General features: G+C 40.4%; 1 protein-coding gene across 11 annotated transcripts in view; it reads right to left on the bottom strand.

The window, feature by feature from the left end:
• myo9aa (myosin IXAa) overlaps positions 1 to 22,699 on the bottom strand; it is a 114,048-nt gene that overhangs the window by 61,468 nt on the left and 29,881 nt on the right. For all 11 annotated transcript variants that reach the window (XM_086026777.1, XM_086026782.1, XM_086026783.1 and 8 more), the window contains exon 2: positions 20,820 to 21,786. In XM_086026777.1, the coding sequence (XP_085882903.1) occupies positions 20,820 to 21,695 (876 nt within the window). In that variant the 5' untranslated portion in view covers positions 21,696 to 21,786. The remainder of the gene's footprint in view (positions 1 to 20,819; positions 21,787 to 22,699) is intronic.

Here is a 22,699-nt window from a genome sequence, read left to right on the forward strand (position 1 = left end):
CAACTAAGACACAATATCACGTCACTTTTTCTGACGAGATTCATTCAAAAACATACCATGTGGTAATCTGTGTTGTGAAAAAAAAAAGAACGAGGTGTTTGGGTGGATGTAGCATATGCATACTAGGGTAGTTATTCACTGACTTGGATCATGCAAGTATTTGTTACTTTATAACATAATAGAGTATAGAGTATATGAGCGTGTTTTCCTTTCTTTCTGCCGAAGCTGAAAGTGTTTGCACAGACACAATTGCACCACTTCATACAGTCCAATACTGTAGGTCAACAAAATTTTTCCTGGCTTTGGGGCACAAAGTGTGAGCCCATGGCGGACCAATGACAGACTTGTGATGGAGCCAATGTATTGTGGGTGTAACGTGACCGCCTGCAAGATCAGTCAAAGTCGTTTAGAAGAGCTGAAGCACAAAAGTTTTGATCAGCTTTTTAAGCAATGTTTCACACTGAGATCACTGTCCAAAGTCTTTGTAATACGAACGGAACTCAGTAGTTGGATAAGGACTCTTGTCTTAACGTTCCTGGTATTGGCAAGGATTTGCAATATTTAAATACAGTATTCTGGATAGCATCCCATTCCCATAATCAGGAAACACAGCTATGATTTATGGAAATGTAGACAGAGAGGCAATGTGTGCATTTAGTGTGCATTTGAATGAGAAGGAGGGATAAATATGGCGGCGATAAAAAGTAAACTCATCCCTGTTCAAATGTCAGGTTTTTGTGATATTGAAAAAGGAGACTACAAAAAATCATTTCAAAATTTTTGCCAAGAATTATTTACCTCAAGCCTGCACAACTCAATTGGAAATAAAAATATTTTCGAATAGGGAGGTAAAAATAAAGAACTGAGACACAGTGATTGCACAAATGTGCACACCCTCTTATAACTGGTGTTGCAGCTGTGTTCAGAATTCATCAATCAAATTAAAACTCAATTGAAATGGGTGTTGTTAACCCACAGCTGCCACTATTTAAAGTGCATCTGATTAACCCCAAATAACTACAGCCCAGTTCCAACTGAAGCCTCAAAACCTGATGCTGCTCATATTAAGGCTGCGCAATTAATCGACATCCAGTTACAATTACGAATATTACACTCCACGATTACAAAAATGGCATAATCGTAAAAGAACGATTAATATTTTGTTTACACAAGGAAATCATACTTGAATTTATACATGTGCACCTATTTTTATTTTATACTATCTAATTTTCCAAAATTTTATTTGGTCCAAAAGGAACTTACATAATTATAGTGTTTCAAAGAAATGTATTTGTATGTTTAAACATTTTCTTGTTTTGTACCAAAAAATAAATGAGCGGTTGAATAATTGTGATTTTAATCATTACCAAAAGAACCGCGATACATTTTTTTTTTTCCATAATCGAATAGCCCTAGCTCATACTTCACTGTAGCTAGGATAGTGTTCTTTTGGTGTTGAGCAGCGCAGTGTTTGCTCCATATGGAACCTTTGGAATTGTGGTTGAAAAGATCAGCCTTGATTTCATCGAACCAAAAAAAAAAAAATCTCCAAAATAGAAATGTGTTATTGTCTGATGAAACCAAGGTTTGCCTGACTTCATTCACAGCTTTGAGGAGAGAACAGATTTGATCTGTGATTAGCAAAAAGAAGCCAGTTTACTAGGGCTATTTTTAGTGTAAGTCAGTAAAAACCCATTTCATGGAGAACAGTTAAGAGAGGAGACTGGAAAGCAGATTGTTGCTTGTCAAGGTGCCATGAATCAACAGTGGCTTAAACAGATGAAGCGGTTCATACTAGATCAAATAGATGGTGGATAAAGTGTCTGATTTAGCACACAGAAGACTTATCCATCCTTCCCAGTCATCAATTCCCAGTTGATAAAATTCATTTCAATGCTGCGAATTGTGCAGATGCCATGTGACTGCAGGGTCATAAATGGAACAGAGAGATACTTTGTCTACATCTCTAATAGACCCAAGTCAGATGAAGAGAAAAAAAATGCTTTCTTCTGATTGACTCTTTGCCTGACAGGGGGCCCCGGTGTGACTCACTGCAAATGTGACTTTCGAGAATCTCTAGTGGACAGTCAGCCCTGACCGGGCCCTGTCCCTGGCCTTGGCCCTGGGAGTGTCAGCATGATGGTCTCATGGCCCAAAATGGATCAGGTTTATGACATAGTAAAGTATGTGTGTGCAGATAGCTTTGTCCTAAGGGAGGGTGCACTGCACCTGAGTCTTTTTGTCATCTACTCAATGAGGCAGGAAGGAGTGATTACTTTAATTATATGTAATTGGCTGTAATGAAGCAGCATAGCAGTGAGTATAAAAAACAGAATCCCAAAACACTTTAAAAAGGCAGTTTAGAAAGGACGTGTCCTGAAACAGCAGCTCAACCACAAAGTAACAGAAGATGTCATGTATCCTTTTTTTTTAAGAAACCAGTGTTTGGTGAGAGTTGTTATTGAGATGAAACAATCAGGCTTTTCATTAATAACACAATAGAAACGCTGTCTTATATCATTTCCAGGAATGTCATCACCACACACCGCAGGGAAGAGATGTGATGGTCCAGTGAGATAAGTCATATAGCTGTCAGCATTACCAGGCTGTGACACGAAGTGACTTGCCAAAGAGTCATTGCTTCTTTGTTAGACTTATAACTTGTAACTTAACCCATAACAGATAATATAACGGTGGTGTGACGAGATAACTGGTATTTGATAGACGTGAATTATTTGATTTTAAAAAGTGAGAAATTAGCTGTGATCTGTGAATTGACCAACAAAAAACATTAAAAGAAGAACACGGTCTAAAAATCAGAAGAGGAAGGCAGTTCCTACACTCATAGCTTGTCTCAGAAATGCTTTAAAGCGGAAGTCTACCCAAACATATTTTCTTTCAAGACTATATGTTCCCAGCAGGCCCACTAGTTGAAACACGGCATTCTGATTAATTTTGCATTTGTGGATGATTAAGAAGCAAAATGCACTCATTTTTAGCCATCTCTGGAGGCGGCCATTTTGTCTTCTGTCGACCGAGAATGACATCACAACTGCTCACAACGACCAATCACGGCTCAGATGCAGAGAACAGGTCAGCAGTGATTGGTCGTTGTGAGCGGTTGTGATGCCATTTTCAGTCGACAGAAGACAAAATGGCCGCCCCCAGAGATGGCTAAAAACAAAAGGATTATCACTTATTCCACAAACGCAATATTTATCAGAATGCCCTGTTTCAACTAGTGGGCCTGCTGCTTTTTACTTTGAATGGCTTGCTTTTTTGCCCACAGTCAATTGGGACTTGCTTGAGACTTAAAGGTTACAGCTTGAGACTCACTTGTGACTTGAAGGTCCGTGACTTCTCCCACCTCTGACTACATAACAGTGCAGCTTGATTGATTTCACCCATTCTCTCATTCACACAGTCATCTCACATCAAACAGTGTCTACTTTGTTCTTTCGCTGCCACCTTATTATTCCTGCGCGCTCCCCAATCATGTGACATATTTAAGAAGAAAAAAAAAAAAAAAAAACTCTACTGAACTTTTGACCTTGTATTACATAAACGTGTTTGGTTCCTCGATTGTGAGAGAAGGCTAAATGAGAGGAACGCTGAACTCGCTAAAGCTAATTTACCTGAACCTGGAAAAGTTCAAAGCACGGTGGAACAAATAGGAGCTGGGGATCAGACGAGATCAAGCAGAGAAGCATCTAGTTTCAGTATCTACTTTACTGGGATATCGGCGCTAAACAATGGTGCAGTGTTCTACTGTTGGAATGAGATGAGGTAAACTAGGCTGGACAAGAACATAAATTTTGTGCTGAGAGATTTGTCCTGTTCATTTGTAACAGCAATTGTGGGTAATTTACATACTTGTACAGTGGTACCTCTACTTACGAAATTAATTGGTAGTGGAAGAAATTTCTTAAGTCGAAAATTTTGTAAGTAGGGACGCGTTTTCGATGTAAATGCCCTAATCCGTTCCGAGCCCCCCAATATTGAGACATAAATGTTTTATAAAGCATAAAAATGCATGGAAACATGTAACAAATACATGTTACAATTACATTATTGCACAATAAATGAGAGTTGTGCATAATGTAAAAAAAAGAGTAGAGTAAGGAATAACAATGATGGTCGTTTACCTTTTAATTGCTGCCTTCATCGCTTTTTGCCCTCTTTGGTTCATGTTCTCTCTCAGGAGTGGTTTTTGCCTGGCATTTTGTAAAGAACTGATTTAATGACGTGGCGACTGTCGATACATTACGGTCATATTATTTGGCGAGGTCAACCCGACGCACCCCTTTTTCATACTTTTCTATTATCTCTTGCTTTGTTTGTATGGACAAAAAAACTATTTTCTCCTTTTTTTCTTTTCCTCGTTTCTAATTCACGTAAAACTATCGGAACACCTCATGGCCCAAGGGGCGAATGACGAGGACGCTGCATAGACATATCTATCACATATTAATCTACCTGTCTATCTGCACACATAGACACATACAGTAGCAGTCCCTCATAGCCAATGGGATGCCAGGAAGATGCTAGGTAATAGCCAATGGCAGAGTAGCTATGAGTATGTTGCGTTCAGGAAACTCTGGAACTGCGAGTAGCAGCCCATACTGTATTTTTACCTTTTGTATCCTGAAATATCTTTCGGAACAAGAGGCAATATTTTCCTGTCGAGGCGTTTCGTAACTTGAAAATTTCATATGAAGAGACGTTCGTAAGTGGAGGTACCACTGTATGTGGAAAATGTCAGAAACCAAAAAATACAAAAAAATAAAAACTGATACATGATTTGAAGGTAAAAGACTGATCAAGTCCCACCGTTTACAGTTTACTTTCCACAGATCTGAATGGCGATATCAGATCCGCCAAAAGCAATGTCTTGATTGCGATCAATGAATTAAGACATTACAGTGCCAGTTATTGCCATGTATTTCCCCATGTACCTCCAAAATAATCAATTTTCAGGACACCCCAAAAATGGCATGTTTTTCTCAACTGTAAACATTGCATCGTCAAAGAGAACCGGCCATTTTCAACACTTTGAATTAGTCACTCATCTGTAATAATAGCGCACAGCCGCACACACGTGAAATAACCAATATAACCAGTATAGATTGGTGACATTTTTTTTTATTTACTGTGATATACATATACATATATACATATACATATATACATATACATATACATATATATATGTATGACTGTACTATTTTCAAGGCACTTGAAGTGCACATTCCAAGTTTTGTTTTTTTGAGAAAAGTCCACAAAAATGGTGAGCACTTGTCACATTGCTAAAAAAAAAAAAAAAGGTTAAGGTAGGCCTTACATGGGAATACCACAACCCACTTCACCCTCTCTCATCACAATGGAAAAACAAAAAATTGGTTACTTTGAACTACATTTGTATTTAGTAAAGGATGGTTGCCAATTGCACCTAAAACGGGCTGCTTCTTTTGTGACATTTGTGATCAAATAAAGTATACTGTATAATATACACAGCATATACGTATTGTCATGCTTACTATATATGGTAGCACGGTACCTGGGCAGCATTAAAAGGTTGTCCATAAGCAGACAGATGCTTCAGTTTGTAATACATATTTTTGTATCCATCCTCATTAGTCTGGTATTGGGTGTTTTAGGGTTTTAAAAAACTTGTAGGAGAGTAGTTGTTGTTTGACAGTCAGGAAATGCCGCCATTCCTTCCACTCAGCCCACAGGCTTGGCTCAGTGTGGGTCACTCCACCGACACAGAGAAACAAAAGCTGATTGTTGACTCAAATATCACACTGACCAGTGCACCCACTTCAATGAAATTCATAACAAATCTCCATGGAATTTGATTTCAACATGATACATGTACTGTAAAATTGCTTCACCCCCCACTGCCACGTTCAATGTGTTCCTTCAGATTCTGCTTCACCACACGAAATGGTAAACCAAGGCAATGCTACTGTTCGCTAAATACACTACACATATTACTTTCACTTTAGTCATTTTAAGTCAACTTCAAGAGGTCTGCATGTATAAAAAAAAAAAAAATTAAAAAAAATAATTTGGGTTGCTGCAGTTTCCAATTCTGATTGTGCACAAAGTGCACGATAATAACTGATCATCATAATAGTTTTGGTCACAATAGTTGTGATCCAAAATGTTCATAATCTTCTACGCACTGCTTGGAAGAAACATATTTGATGGTATGGTATAGCCATGTCTCAAATTTAGTACAAATTTAGGAAATATCGCATCAAAAGCATGGCACTAAAATAGCTTTTTTTTTTTTTTTTCTCAAGGAGTTGAGACTTTTTTTCTGACATGGCCAGTACATCTTGTGTGACAGACACCATGGAAGGACACCATTCTTTTCGACAGAAATCGGACAATCACAATTGCTGGCCGATAATTCGGCATACCACTAATTTAAATGTATTTTAACATCAATTCTCTCTTCATTGGGTTACGGGTGTGGGTGAGATGGAGCCTATACGAGCTGACTTCAGGTAGAAGGTAAATCCCACTGATTACTAATTGTTTGACGGAATAATCAATAGAGTAATGTAATCTAAAAAGATTCAACAGTGACAGTCCTAATTAAATAAAAAATGGCAACATTTGAGAGTTTGGAATCAGGGGATCTAGCAAATCTATTGACAATCAACTAATGTTCGGTACCACATAGTATAAACAAGTTGAAGAGGCATACAACAGAACTTTATTCAACAGCCTTAGATCTAACAAAGACTATCTACTTGTGTTGAAGACGTTTTGCAAACCTCTGATGATGTAATAGATAGAAACTTGCCACACCCATATATTCTTTGCTTCCAACTGTACAGAAAGTTGAAATAGTGTCAGGCCAAAGCAAATGGGATAAATTACTTCAGAGGTAGACTTTTTACTTGACACTTATACTGTATGACATTCACATGAGCTACAAGTGGAAGAAATACAATACACGCATGTGACACAAGTATCAAGAAAATGCAACCTTTCATTTATCCCTGCACGGATGGTGATGAAAGTTTGAATGACTTGAATGACCCTGCATGTACAAGTAAAAGTATTTAACAAGCGCAAGGTAAACATGCAGAGCCATTCGGAAAACAGGCCTATCTTTCAGAGCAAACACTAAACTGACTGCTGCTGCTGCTTGGAGCTTGTGCCAGTATCTTTTTATTTATTTTTATTTCTCAGTGCCAGCTAGTACCACCTGCTTGAGATTTGTTGCCTTATATCCTTTTATATTCATCTTTCTTTAGTGTACTTTAGCAATACATTTGAAAATTGGATTATCCTGTGACAGCTAAATATAAACCAAATGACTGGATCGATTATTACCCTTTCAAACAGTCATCCGTGCCTTTGTTACATCTCGGCTAGATTACTGTAATGCACTTTATTTTGGAGTCAGCCAGTCCTCCCTCAAACATCGGCTCCAGTTGGTCCAAAATGCTGCTGTCCGACTACTAACTGGAGCTCGGAAGGTGGAGCACATAACACCAATTCTGGCCTCCCTTTACTGGCTCCCAGTGCATTTCAGGGTTCAATTTAAGATTCTCCTATTTGTCTATAAATCATTAAATGGCCTTGCCCCGGCGTACCTCTCCGAGCTCCTCAAGGTGCCGAGGACCAAGCGGAGCATCAGAGGGGATTGAGCCTTTTTTGTCGCTGGTCCTTCCCTCTGGAATGACCTCTCATTGGATGTTAGGCAAGCCCTCTCCTCTCTCTGTCCATTTTTAAAACCCGGTTGAAGACACATTTCTTTTCTCGGGCTTTTGATCAGACCTGAAATGTTCGGCTCTTTTCCGGTGTCAATTGTATATAGTGTTTTATGTTAATTTATTGATTCCATTTTGTTGTATCATGTTGTAAAGTGCTTTGTTACAGCTAAAGCTGTTATGAAATGCGCTATATAAATAAAATTGTATTGTATACATGTAATTTTGAGAAACTCCATCGACATATATATAAATGTCATTACGTCTTACTATTCTGTAATAAGCCAATCACCAGAGGCTCTTAACATCCCAGAATCGGTCATATTGCCACAATGTTTTTTAACATTACATGCATGGTCAACATCATATGGCAGTGGTTAAGGGTTAGTGCAGAAGAAAGTGGCATGAAATTGGATTCGTTATTGCTCTGCCAAGGAGATAATGCTTCTGGTGTATAGTTTCCAAGTTTATGTTTGAGCGTGTGTTACCAGATTTGCAAAATAATGATTGATTTTTTCTGCTCTCTACAAGGTAATCGCCCAACAGTACATTACAATTAAGAGAAAAACTCTGCCTCTGCCTTCTCAGAGTTCTATTGTTTTCAAGGCAGTATTGCAAAATATCTTTGTTCGACAATATAGGACAAAGCACAGAATGACCATATATCCCCGGTTTTGTCGAGCCAGGTCAATTACACTACTACTGGAAAATTAATACACATTAGCACCAAGGAGACTAACATTCTGTTTTCTCACTTCAATTAGAATAAAGTATGATTCTGTAGTGAATTACTCCATTGCTCGGCTTCTGTGTTATACGCGTGTGGATTGACTGTTCAACTTGTGTGCTGTGCAACATGTGACGTAGCACAACGGATGTAATAAAAGTGCAGGTGAGTTATGTGTGCAATCGTGTGACACACAATGACTCAGGAGTGGCATTAGCTGCCAATACCTTTAACTCATTCACTGCCATTGACGTATTTATTTGTCTTTTCACAGTCCAGCCACTCAATCCTAGGAACTTATTTATATATATTTTTTCCAATTTTTGCAAACGTGAGGGCAAAGAGGGTCGGAAAATGTCTGGCAGTGAATGAGTTAAATATCGCTAATCATCGACATTATGGCTTCGGTATATAAATGTAAATCTAAATATATATATTTATATATATGCACACACAGTAAAAATAGTAGTTTATTGCAGCTTTTGCCAATTGATGGTAGAGTAATTACCAATGGCGACAATTGTGACAAGCAAATTTGACATATTTCTTATCTAATCACCATGATGACAAAACAGCTGTGGGGCAAATTTTACCACAGAAACTCCTCAAGGATGTTTATCTGCAGTTCCTTCCGCTAACGGTGTGAGAGCGTTGCTAATTATTGATACAGATAAGTCAGTGCTGGGCCAAGCTTTTCCCAGTTTCTCAAATGAACACAACCCAGCCAAGTGCACAGAATGAGAGCAAATCAACAATAGCAGTGAAAAACAAGACAAAGTAAGACGTGATTGTAAGAACAGCATAACCGGTTTAACTGAAGCCTCAGCTAGATTTAGAAGCTAAAGTGATACTTTAACAGGCTCATGATATCTCGAGTGAGTAAACAGTCTGCGGAAGAACATTAAATAACTTTAAAATAACTTTTAAAAGCTGGTGACTGGGATGGCTATATATACGATTTACATATTGCATTGCATCAATTGCTGATTTAAATTTGCATCAATTACATCAAGGATCTGCACTAATTTATTTAGTACGAACAGCCTCAAGAAACACTTTCCGAAATATAGTTGCTGTTTGTCTGAAAATGTTAGTTTTATATGTTCTGCATGTTGAGCAAAACTCAAAAAATATAAACTAGTCCAGCCAAGATTAGTCGACTAGTCACGATTAAGATGAACAAACTTGTCTTTCATGGCAGCACAGTGGTGATCAATGAGCATCTAAAAAGGAAACTCATTGGGGCTGATGCTTGACTCCATTTCTGACATCGAGATGGACATTTCTGAAAGCTAGCATTAGTGCACACAGGTTACGGTGTGTTTGATGTCACATTGCAACAGCGATGTCATGTTTGGTTATGCTAATATATTGTAGCGTCTACCACTGATTACAGAGGCATGAGTGAACTCCCGCTTATTGACAACTAAAACAAACCTACTGTACCACCGTAGTCACGTCGAAACAGGGGACAGAGTGTGCACACACACTTGCTAGTGCATTCCCTCTTTATTGCGTTATTTCACAATAAAAGTAATTATTACAAAATAACGAAATGTTATTTAAGGAGGAGAATGAACGTCTTCCACTTCCGGTTCATAGCTTTCAGTATACGGCGGAGCTGGCAGGCTTGGATAGATTTTTACAGTCTAGAGATGTTCCGGACATACTTCTCATGCAAATGGTTAAGGTTTGTACTCAATGTTAACAGTTAGTTAACAAAACAAAATTGCTATCTAACCTTTTCCTTGTCGGTGAAATGGGCATCCACTAGAGGGCAGACTATGCATGTGAGAACAATACTGCAGGGGGGGAACGCACATGAAAAAGAGCACCGTATAGTGTTGTGCAGGCTGTAGTCATGGCTGTTACGTGGTATCGTGGAAGAGAACAGTGGTCTTTCTTTTTAAATGAATCCAACACAACACGTCAGCCGGTACTTGACCCGGTTCGGGACGAATAGAGGGACGGACGAAACCCACTTCCGTCCTTGCTTAGTTCGTCCTTTATAAAAGACTTTTCGTCCTCCGCCTGTCCGTGAAATGGGTCCCGGGCGGACGCATCGTTCCGTCTCTGGGACGGAATGCCCAACTTTGTTTATTTCCATGAGAGAAATTTTGTAGAGCTTAGCAGCAATGCAAATAAAAGATGCATGCATCACTGCAGTGTTAATCAAGTTGAACTGATATCGTGTTAGACCAGTAGTTCTTGGAGGAAAAAATTGATAAATTAAAATATTTACAGTTTTCACCACAATGTTTTCTTATTATTTCATCAACGGTGTGTCATAAAAATCACAATTTATCTTGAAATACATTATACCGTGGTTCAAGAAATGGTTTTAACTATTTAAGACTAAAGCAATTCCTTAAATGAATGCAACAAGTACCCAAATTCACATGTATAACGTGATTTGTCATTTCTTTCTTGCACTCCATAAATAAACATTTATTACAACTTCTTCACTGGTGCAAAACATTTATCCACAAAACAAACACTAATATAAATCATTAAAGTGGAAGTCAACCCAAACATATTTTTTTTCCAGAATATGTTCCCAGCAAGCCCACTAGTTGAAACACGGCATTCTGATAAATATTGCGTTTGTGGAATAAGAGTTAATCCACCCATTTTTAGCCATCTCTGGGGGCGGCCATTTTGTCACTTTTGTCAACTGGAAATGACATAACTGCTTAGGGCTCTGGTAACGACCAATCACGGCTCAGCTTCAGAAGGCAGGTCAGCCATGATTGGTCGTTACCTGAGCCCTGACCAGTTGTGATGTCATTTTCAGTTGACAGAAGTGACAAAATGGCCGCCCCTGAGCTGGCTAAAAAGGAGTTGATTTTGCTTAACTCATATTCCACAAACACAATATTCATCAGAATGCCGTGTTTCAACTAGCGGGCTTGCTGGGAACATATTCTTGAAAAAAAAAGGTGTATGGGTTGATTTTCCACTTTAAGTTACAGACTTTGACATAAAAAAATAGTTAGTTTAGTTAGTCTGGAATGGAACTGAGATATAGGCTATGTTAACATATAGATCAGGCCTGGTCAACCCGCGGCTCGCGAGATGCATGCGGCTCTTTGGCCGGCCGGGTTCATGCAACTCCAGAAGCCCTTTTGGTGTGACAGAATTCACCGAACGCTAAGCTAACGCTGCCACCCTCGCTTTCATCCGCGCTAGCTTTCAGCTTTCTAACATGCTGCTGTGAGGCTTAAGGCACTGTAAGCTTTCACACGACATTGCAATAAATATCATACCGCGATCAATATCGTGATAAAACCAAACCATGAGCTTTTGATATTGTTAGAGCAGATTTCTCTGATGAAAATGTAATTTCGGCCAGCGATAGGATTGTTTGGGAAAAAATTGGGCCTGCCGCCAAACTAAGTTGCTGATCCCTGTTTAAACAAAGTGAGGAATACAGTGTGTGCGAGGGCTCGTTTGAATGCGGTGATGGAACGGATTACATTTGTCAATCAAGGTACCAAGTGTGTGCATAACACGCTTTGACACAATTGACTTTGGAGGGAAAAAAAGTTGAGTAGCGTTGGCCTACCAAATACGTAATGGCAAGCCGTTCTGCCTGGGAATCGTTTCAACGCTTCAAATCTTCAGCGGCACTTGAGCTCCCTTCATTCAAACATCAATCAGGAATCAACTTCTAAAACACAGGTTTTTCACTTAAAGGTCAGGCAGAAAGGTATAGTTGTTCCCAAAATTTATGAAGCACTCATATCAACTTGCTTGGAACATTTCACGGACTACAAATGTATACAATGAATGGGACTAACATGCAAACGAGTGTTAAGGAGTGAGGGGACGCGATGGAGCAGTTTCTGTACAGCATGCTGATGCGTAATCCTGTGGCTCTTTGCAGTAACAGTCAAAATTGCGGCTCTTTGCCTTTGAGTGGTTGGCGACCCCTGGTATAGATAAAACTCTTTACAACCACAGAGACGCAAAGCCGCGTTCAGAAAGAGGTGTTCTTATCACTAACACGTCCATATGTAGGCCACATGTCAAGCATTAGCGGTCCATTTGTGCTAGGGAGAGCCACTCAAGCCAGGTGAGGGGTGTGACATAGCACGTCCACTATCCGAAAGCTAAGCTGCATGGTCAAAGACAGAAAGAAGGTCAATCCAATTAGATAGACCGAGAGACACAAACATAGGACCTCCGTTCAATCCTGTGCCAATCTAAGAATACCCGAGCTATCCTCAAGCATCGGAACACTGATGTGTTTGCATGTACTGGAAGCTAAACTCTCTAACTTTACATTTTATTATCTATGATGTGTACGCAGTGGAAAGAAACAATCAGTATTATAATAATAAAGGCTTCTGTGTGCTGTTTCAACTTTGAGTGTGTGTGTGTTTGCACATGTGCATGCATGTGTCTCAAGCATTTGTTAAGCAGAAAGGCAACGTCATCAGAGGTGTCTTGCTGGATCTCTCTGACCACGACAGTTAGCCGGTGCGACCTCATGACATGGAAGGCTGTCGACAATTGTGTGCTCTGCGCTCACAACGTGTCTCGCCGACTCTTTACAAGTCGACCACATCACAGAAGAGACTGCTTTTCGGGATGTTTACTTCACCATGCATGAGTCGCCTAGCTTGACTGGGCACACAAGTCGTGACCCTCTCGTTGTGTGGTTAAAGGCTTCTAAGTTCCTTGTGATTAAAGGATGAGGTCAGTGTTCACTAAGCAAATCAGTAACGTCTAAAAGCTAGTGGTCGTAAAATTGTCAATGGAAGCCATAGCGCCACGCCTACAAAATGCATAACAAAACTCCACTTTTACGGCTCTGTTGTTCAATGAATGTATTACATAAAAGCACAGCTACCCTATGCAATTTTTTTAAACAAAGTGCCCAAGCAAAGCTAACCAATAAAATCACAGGAGTGAGTGAGTCAGAAAGGGGGAGGGGTAGAGAGAGATAGAGATAGAGAGAGAGAGAGGTCCCGATTCGATTTTCAGTTCCTGATTTTCGATGTGATTTTTTATTTTTTAAACCACTACCATGCTTGCCTGTGTGCACTAGTGTGGTGCTGCAGCCATTCGCAAACGCAATATGCAATGATGTTTGGCGTAAGCGTGTCAGGAAGGGCTGACACAATCTATTATTTTACTCGTCGACTATTCACTAACGGTAGTGCACTAATACTATGAAACTACCGATAATTACAACAACAAAAAAAAACATATTTCACTTTTTGGGGCACCGAACCTTTTTTTTAATGTAGAGGTGAGTGAAATCAAATGAGTAAAATTAGTGAAAAGCACTGTGCTAAATAAAACTAAACTAAACACTTACATGTATTGATTTTAATTTTGTTTTTCTTCAATCTTAATCCAAAACATTTTGTTTTGCTTCTCTAATATGCATAATTTGATCTATACATTCAAAATGTGGTATGCACCTAGAATGGAAAAATATATATATATTGGGAGGAACATATACATATACATATTTTAAATTGGGCGGCACGGTGGTCGACTGGTTAGCACGTCCGCCTCACAGTTCAGAGGTCGTGGGTTCGATCCCGGCTCCGGTCTCCCTGTGTGGAGTTTGCATGTTCTCCCCGTGCCTGCGTGGGTTTTCTCCGGGTACTCCGGTTTCCTCCCACAGTCCAAAAACATGCACGGTAAGTTGATTGGACTCTCTAAATTGCCCCTAAGTGTGATTGTGAGTGTGTGTGATTGCTTGTCTCTGTGTGCCCTGCGATTGGCTATAAGCGGTATAGATAATGGATGGATGGATATTTTAAATTGTAAATTAGTACATTCAAACAAGTCGGTATGGTATGTCTTTTATTGTTAGATGTTGCCATTCAGGCTTTGTGGAAGGCGTGTGAACAAACGTTCTCATGCGAAGTATGGGATTTATCATTTCGGGCGAGCGGAAATTTACACACAGCTCTTATGCGTACACACAAAACCTTGCGTTTGAACAGTGAAACTATCAGATAGAGTGGCTTTAGAGACATCATCAACAAGGCAAAATTTAAGGAAGTCACGGAAAATACATTCTTCACAATAATATGTTCTATGCAGCACCAATAGTCTAAACACGGTATGCTGATTAATATTGTATTTGTGGAATATGAGTTAAGAAGCAAAGTTGACTCATTTTTATCCATCTCGGGGCGCCGGCCATTTTGCCACTTTCTGTCGACTGAAAATGACCTCACAGTTGCTCAGGGCTCAGCTAACGACGAATCACGGCTCAGCTTGTGAACGTCTCATGACCAAACTCAGAAAAAAGTTGAAACTGAAAGCATCAACTGAGACTAACAACTGATGCCTCTGAATTGAATTTATTGTGGATGGATTGGGAGCAACAACCACACCATACTAGAACCAAGCAGTCTTTGTCCATCCAATTTTTGAGTGACGTACTGCTACAGGTGTAGTCCGGCAGATGGCCCGGTCAGAGATTCAGTTCAGATTGCAGCATGTGTGTGCATACATGCAAGGGTGCTGGTGTGTGTGTGCGCATGCACCTGTAAACTCTGGTATGCAAGAGCATAAATACAGTGTCTGTGAGTGCACACAAACAGACACATTGTCGAGTTACTTGGCAGCAGCAGTGGAAAGAGTTGCACCTTAGCTGAGCGAGCTACACTTCAAATCCTTGAAAAGACTCAGACAACTGCGATCCCGATTAGATTTTGTCTTTTTTCTGTAGAAAATTACTGTGTGTATTATATACACGTATGTCAGAGAAATTCAAGAATACCTGTTAAAATACCACACAAATTATAGCACTTGGTGGCTATAGGAGTGTGACAATATCTCGATATGCGACGTTTTGTCTTCCGATCGATTATCGGTACGCCTCTGCCAAGTATCGATATTTTAAATTAATATACGGCTGCTGTAGGCTCCCTTATTGTTCATTGCTTATTGAGCAATTACTTGGCAGTCCACTACGGGTGCGCCGCAGAGGAGCGGCGGGGAAGCGGGCGGAAGTCATCAGGCGAAGAAGACAAACAATGGGAGAGAACATGGCTGAAATTAGAAGATGCGCCGGCATCATAAAAAAGGTGTGGCTGCATTTCGGATTTTACATTAGTACGGATGGAACTAAGCTGGTGAAGGACTTTGCTATATGCAAGAACTGTCTCACAAAAAAATAAGGAGTACTGTACTTCACACACGCCAAATATGCACACAGCCACTTGCAGGGGCATCACCCAGCACCAGTCGGAAGCCAAAAAGCCACCCAAAGACTGTTAGACCAGCGTGGGTTCTCGACTGCGAGCCAAACTCCCTTTTAATTCTACCAGGACCAAGTCGATCACGCACAGCTTCTGTGTGTGTATACTTGCAAGGACCTCCGCAAATGTAGTGTAGTTGAGATTGATGGTTTTCGCTAAATGATGCGCACTCAAGAGCCACGCAAAGAAATGCCCAGTCGAAAACTTTTCACTGAGAAAACAATTCAAACTTTGAAGGAGGGTATTGAATGCGCTCGAGTCCTAAGAACAAGTCTGTTTTACCTGCGATGAATTGACATCAAGAGATACACCGTCTTTTATTACCAGCAATTATCAGCGATTGGGAACTCAAATCATACTGTATGTGCTTCAAACCCATGAATTGCATGAAACCCACACCGGTGCGCACATTGCAAAAGCAATTTCTTATGAAAAAGCATTTCTTATGAAAGTTATTTCATTTTACTTTTACTTTTTTCCTTTTAAATCTGCAGGTAGAGGCTATGCAGTAGATTTGCCTTTTACAGCAATGTTACATAGAAAGTGTCTCTGTAAGGAAGACATGTATTTGTTTACAAAAAAAAATGCAATTGAATTTAATATTGTGTTTCAGTGATGGTAGAAAAATAAAATATTTTTTCCATTGAAAAAAACATCAGTTTTTGTTTTGAATAGTAGTACCGTATATTATCGTGGATTGATTTCCTGACCAATATATTTCTGTTTCTTGAGGAAGTAAGATTATAATCAGTATTTAATTCACAAAACAATAGTTATGATTTTGATAATATATCAGCAGGTCGATTAATTGTCCGGGCCCAAATAACCACTATTAAAATATATTTAAAGTGTACTTTGTCACCTTCGACCACAGCTTTAATACCTGAAGCATTTGAGTGACAAGGCTCATCAGAGGGTGACTACACTATACTTTGAGGATTTGGCTGATTTCCAATACCTCCTTCTATAAGAGATATTGTCTCTGAAGATATTTTTAAAATGCGTCTGCAGGATTTAGGCTTCAGGCGAGTTATGCCTGCAAGTCAAGTAAAGAGATTCTTAGAAGACAAAAAGAAAGCTAGCTTTAAAATCAGATGATGTAAAAGATCTAGGGCTGTCACAAACAAATCTTTTTTGAATTCGATTTTTCCATCGATTAGTTGGGGAAGCAAGTTCCAAGCCAAGTCCGCTAAGTAAAACTAACTTGAAAAATGAATATAATATAGTATGTAGTTTACCACCAACTAACACCATGGAGTGTGTTCTAACTAGCGACGGTAGAATACTGTACATTACATTTAAACAGACAAAACATTCTACCTTTTACCTATTGCAGTACTAGAGTGCTGGGTGGCTGGCGAGGCGACCCAGCCACTGGCTCGTAGTCATGCATTTACATCCCCGTGTTCTCGTTTCCCAGCGATCCCAACTCCGCTTCGCGGTAACGACATAAAACTTTAATTTGGACAATTTTACGGACAAAAACAAGCTCAGATTCCGGGCATAGTAGATGGCTGGATACTTTTGTTGCTGGAAAAGTGCAACGTGTGTTCGGCCATCCGCAACAAAAATTGTCCAATGCGGAAACACGGAACATTGGTTTCAGGTATCGGAAATACACCATTAAAGTGATTAATTATAGTTTCGGGGCATGCATCTTTGCGTTGACCAATTTTTGACACAACCGAGTTGGTTGACTTTTTTCCCATCCCGAAAATAATCCTTTCACGTGATACAAATAAAACCAAAATTTTCCTCATTAACATCGAACAAAAAGTAGTTTAGGAACAACATTTTACTGAAACGCCATGGTATAACCCAGCAGAGTGACAATGAAATGAATTGATCAGAAAGACCTTGTACCCAATCCAAACAAATGCACATCCTGCAAAATCAAGCTTATTTAATGTTGTTTGTAGTCAATTATCAAAAGTAGTTTTCATCCATCTAAACACTTAAACTCAATGGCCCATAAGAGAAGGCAATTTCAATCAAATATTTTAACACCAGTTGGGGTTTTCAGTACTGTGCAATAAATAAAACGGAGACTGTAGAAACAGCAAAGGTCTCGCCATGATTAATAAAGAATCAATTAACTTTCACTGCCATTGACGAATTTACTTGTCTTTTCACAGTCCAGCAGGAAGTTATTTATGTTTTTTTTTCAAAAACTTTCAAACATTAGGGTAAAAGAGGGTCTGAAAATGTCTGGCAGTGAATGAGTTAAGTATTGTATGTTAGTGAGGCAAAGCTGGCTTCCATTCCCCTTCCCTTCATCTCTCTGCAGTAGCAGCACATCTCCAGTCTTGGTATCAATCACACCATGGGCAGATATATATGCAATCCAACTGTGCAAACAATTTAAGGAAACTCCTCGGCAATCCAAACCCCTCAGTCGTGTCGCTGTGTACCTAGCATGCTTACACATTAACCCGAGAGAAGCACTGGTGAATGGCATTTTTGTCAAGTGCTTGCTGAACTGAGGACAATAAAACAGTGCCCAGCTACCTGTTGCAAAAGGTGTGTACATTTGAAATTGCCATCCAAGCTGCCCTTTTCAATTTAGCATACATCTCCCTTTATAACGAACAACCAATTGGTTGCCTTTTTTATTATGTAATCAACAGATTTGATTTCTTATGTGCGTAGCAGCAAACTGTATTTTATTATCATTTTCAGTGGGGCAATTTGAAGCAAAAATAAAACTTAAACTTAGCATTTCTTGTATCGAAAACATAGGGAATTAAATACAAAATGCTTTAACAGCCTTTGTGTAAATTCACTTGAGCAGCGAGCATTTTAGCAAGCAACATAATAATCAGAGATGGGCATTTTAGTCAAATTTGAGCATCCGTTATTTGTCAACCGTCTGCAGCGTGGGTACCCTTCCATCGCTGTCATTCGCCTTTTTTGCCGGGAGGGACAAATTAGTACCCGTCTATAAGCCTCTAATTTTAAACGGCCGCCCGTCTGTGTGTTTATGAGCTTAGGCCAGCAAACTAGGAATGAGACAGTATGAGAAAGTATTCAGTAGCTCAAGTTTTGGAATTGTGAAAGGCCCTAAAATGAAGAGACCTAAAGAGAAAACAGTTGGAATGGTAAATGTATATATAGTCGCTGTCCGGCGGAAACCTCGTATGTACAAATATGGTCAAATTCTATTTTTTCACAAATCACTAATGGGCCGTCCCCACTTCAGCTGTAACTTTCATGCAATTGTAGCCAGTTTAAAGCGGTGAAAATAGCAAATACACAAATACAAACACAAATACACTGCCGCTCTTGAACACAACTTATGTTTGATAAGTGCATGTATGTTTGCAGTGTGAAGTGTGGCAAAACTACTTCCGTTTCATCATTCTGCAAAAGCTGTGTGGCATAAATGTTGCCTCTATTTAATGGCATTATTAATCATCCATTTTAGGCATTGAAATCTTTGAATGTTCAACAGCATATTGTAAGGAATTGGGTTATCTGTGTTGTGGTCGGATTTGTGTTTTGCTGAGTTGTGATGTTTCCGAGGTTCATGAATGTATCGTACGGCTAGCGAGAGAAGCAGCGGAGAACGAAGAACAGAGCTGTTGTACTTTGTTTTTGGCTAAAAAGACTGCTTGCTTCCTCGTCTAAGAAACATTCAAAGTCGGATATTCGTTGTTATGTTAGACATGTTACCTGCAACATAGCCGACAATCTCATGTAGCAATGTCGGCACGCAACTTTGGGACTTATACGCGTACCTTTCCCCATCAGCAATTTTAACAGGACAGCCAGAATGTTCCCAAACAGGAGACCGCAGTGTACGGGGGACCTTCGAGCTCTGGCTTGTTTGCGTATGCCATTATAATGCCATTTATCCATGCATTTAGGATTTATCACGGCTTCTGGCGTCCTGGCTCCTCTTTAGTGCCGCCGCCCTTCTCTGCCGTGTGCAACAGTCAATAGCGCCCGTGCGTAAGCTCGCGCTAATAAGTGGACCGAACCGAACATGCCATACCGAAACGTATTAATACACCCGAGTGTACCGTTACACCCCTAGCTGCTACAGGAAGTAAACACAACTGAGTTAATTTTTTTAGTGCGTTATAAAATGTAAATTAATCTCCATAGTTAATGTGTGTGTATGTGTGTGTGTGTAGATGGTTAAGAGAGAGGTTAAAATAGTTTGGTGACTAACTGATTGTGGAAAAATCAAAACACCAAAACAATTTCCGCTCGATCCTGACAACATTTTTCCATCCGTGGTTGTCAGATTAAGAAGGACCCTAAGGAATTGTCAGTCTTTCAGAACACTGCCATGTTATTAGGGGCTAAATCAAGTGTAAATAGCTGGTGGTCAGGTGACGTGACGGTGAGCAATATGACAGTTGATAACATTCAACAAGACTTTTGACGATATGCAACAATAATTTGCTTTTCTTTGTGCATACGGTTCAAGACAGTGTTGCACAAGCTTCAAGAATTCAACTGATGTCAAACACTATGGTGTGTGTTGAAGTGACAAGAAGAAAAGGAATATGAGTGGAATGTTTTTAGAGATATAAAAACAACCAGTTTCCTTTACAACCTTTGGCTGGGCCTCTACCACAACTACCCTGAAACAGTCTTCATCTGTGCTGTAATCACAAAAGCAAGAATCTACTAGTGTAACCACTGACATCCACTGGTTGCCCACAGACAGAGCTCCTGTGTGCAATACATAATCCCCACACAGCTGGACTTGAGCGCAATAAACCTCTGTAACGGTTCACACAATTCAACACCAAGCGAGCCAAGAGGCAGGTGGGGATAAGCAGAGTTGTATAACTCTGTTTAAAAATCCACTTAAAGCCTGAGCATTCACAGCAAATCCCCATGAAAACACAATAAAATGTCTGGAAAAAGACAAAATGTAGAAACAGAGCAGCAAGCTTATGTAAATGTTTACAGCGTGAGATGTCACCGATCAATTTCCATCCGGCCAATCAAGTGAAAGAGGCAATAGACGTAGTTATACAGTATATAGAAACGCTTAAGTCAAGACTGACAAGTTCTAAATCAGGTCTACTGATTACGGTACTGTGTTGCAAGTAACTCAATGACCAAGACTCTTACTTTCAGTAATGTGCAGATTTTTTTTTCTCCACTTACCTCTAATACGGGACCTGCCCCCAAGATGATCTGCTCCACTCCACTGGCGAAACCTTTCTGGCTGAGAGCAGTCAGATGATGAATAAGAAAGTTTGTACTTTGTGTCTTGCCAGAGCCACTTTCCCCAGATATAACAATGCACTGATTTGTCTGTCTCTGCAGCATTGCATGGTAAGCAACATCCGCTACTGCATAGATGTGAGGCTCTAAATCTCCCAGTGAGTGATTATCATACATCTTCACATATTTGGGATTGTATATGGGCAAGAACTTGAAGGGGTTGATGACAATGAGGATGCTCCCAATGTAGGTGTAAATCTTTTCCTGGCGGAAGCGTGAGCGCAGGTTGTCCAGCAGCGAGCGCTCATTGAGCTCCGGTAGACAACATAAATCGGCATGGTCACCTTGAGCTTCGGGCTGTGGCAGTAGTCCTCGCTCCACCATTCGCCTGCGCTCCTCTGTGACCTGCAGCCACATCTGGAGGCTGCCGCCATAGTGAATTGAACCATCCAGGTTCTTCAGCCGTAGAAGAAAGCGGTAATCTTCGCCTCCAGATGGAGAGCGATGCTCCAGTGCCACACGGGGCCAGAGCATCATTCTCTGCACGGGGCAATCGCTGGGGTTGAGAATCCATTCTTCTCCACCAAACTCTTTCACCTCTGCCAGAACGTAACACTTGGTACGGTCCAGCTGGAGTCGATCAATGACGCGCTCGATGGTCTCAGCAGCTGAGGAGGTCTTTCGAGCACTGATCGGGCAGTAGATGGTGCCTTCGGCCAGGGTACCTGGGTAGACGCGCACGGTGAACTCCGAGTCCTCAAAGCGCTGCCGGCGTCCCAGGGTGCCCATGCCGCCAACGCCATCGCGAGCACTCATGGCGGAGGAGAAGTTCCCATTAGCAGCTGTCAGGCTCGTTCGGGCTAGAGCTCACTGGGCGGGAGAGGCCACCGACTTCAAGTCATTGCCACTGTAAAGACAAGACAAGCAAGACAGAACAACACTGGATGAATGCTACTTTCACAATAATGTCACACCGTCTTGACGGTGCACATGTCAGCCAACATTTATAAAAATAAAAATAGAGCAGCGGCAGGAACTATTTTGTACTTTGTCTGTAATATGACTCTGCAATCACCAAGTACTGAAGCCGGAGCAATCTGAAATTTGACGGATTAAGACTAAAACATTACACATGCTGTTATGTAATGTGGCCAAATTATTTTGCTAGAGCGCAACATGCACACTCATAGAGGATAAACTCCCCGGGATCTACAGGATTATCATTAACACACATCCTTACTCCCAAGCGCACACATAAGCTCCCCCAAACACCAAGACAAGCAGCTGCCAGTCTCTTTTGTGAGCATACAATCACGCCACCATTCATTCATTCAGTTTCTCTTGAATACATACAGACACACAAATACTGTACTGTGCCGTGCACTGCTTTATTTGCCATAGCACAATCATTTGCCATGTGAGTCAATGTTATCAAGTCAATTACAATGAGAAATCATAGTGCCTTTCTTTCAGTCATTTCGGTTTATACATTTTCCTTTTCGCTGTACTACGGTGGTGACCAATCCCACGGGGGTAACCTGTCCCTCAACCAAAGTCAGCTGGGATAGGCTGAAGATCACTAGTGACCCTAAAGAAGTGGTGGAGAAAACTGAGGGATATTCACATTTACTACATTCACCTTAGTCTTGAACTCTAAAACTAGCGGTTGCCGGGTAAATGCCAACCAATTCCTAAAACAACCCACTGACATCAATAGAACTCAGATCTCGCCTCAGAAGGTGTAACACACTTTCCATTACCATTGCACAAACTCAGTGGGGGGAAAAAAATGAAAACAGGAAATGGAACAGGGTCATACG

Source organism: Filicampus tigris, chromosome 3 (genome assembly GCF_054856515.1).
Source record: "Filicampus tigris isolate MCC_2025a chromosome 3, RoL_Ftig_1.0, whole genome shotgun sequence".
NCBI lineage: Eukaryota > Metazoa > Chordata > Actinopteri > Syngnathiformes > Syngnathidae > Filicampus > Filicampus tigris.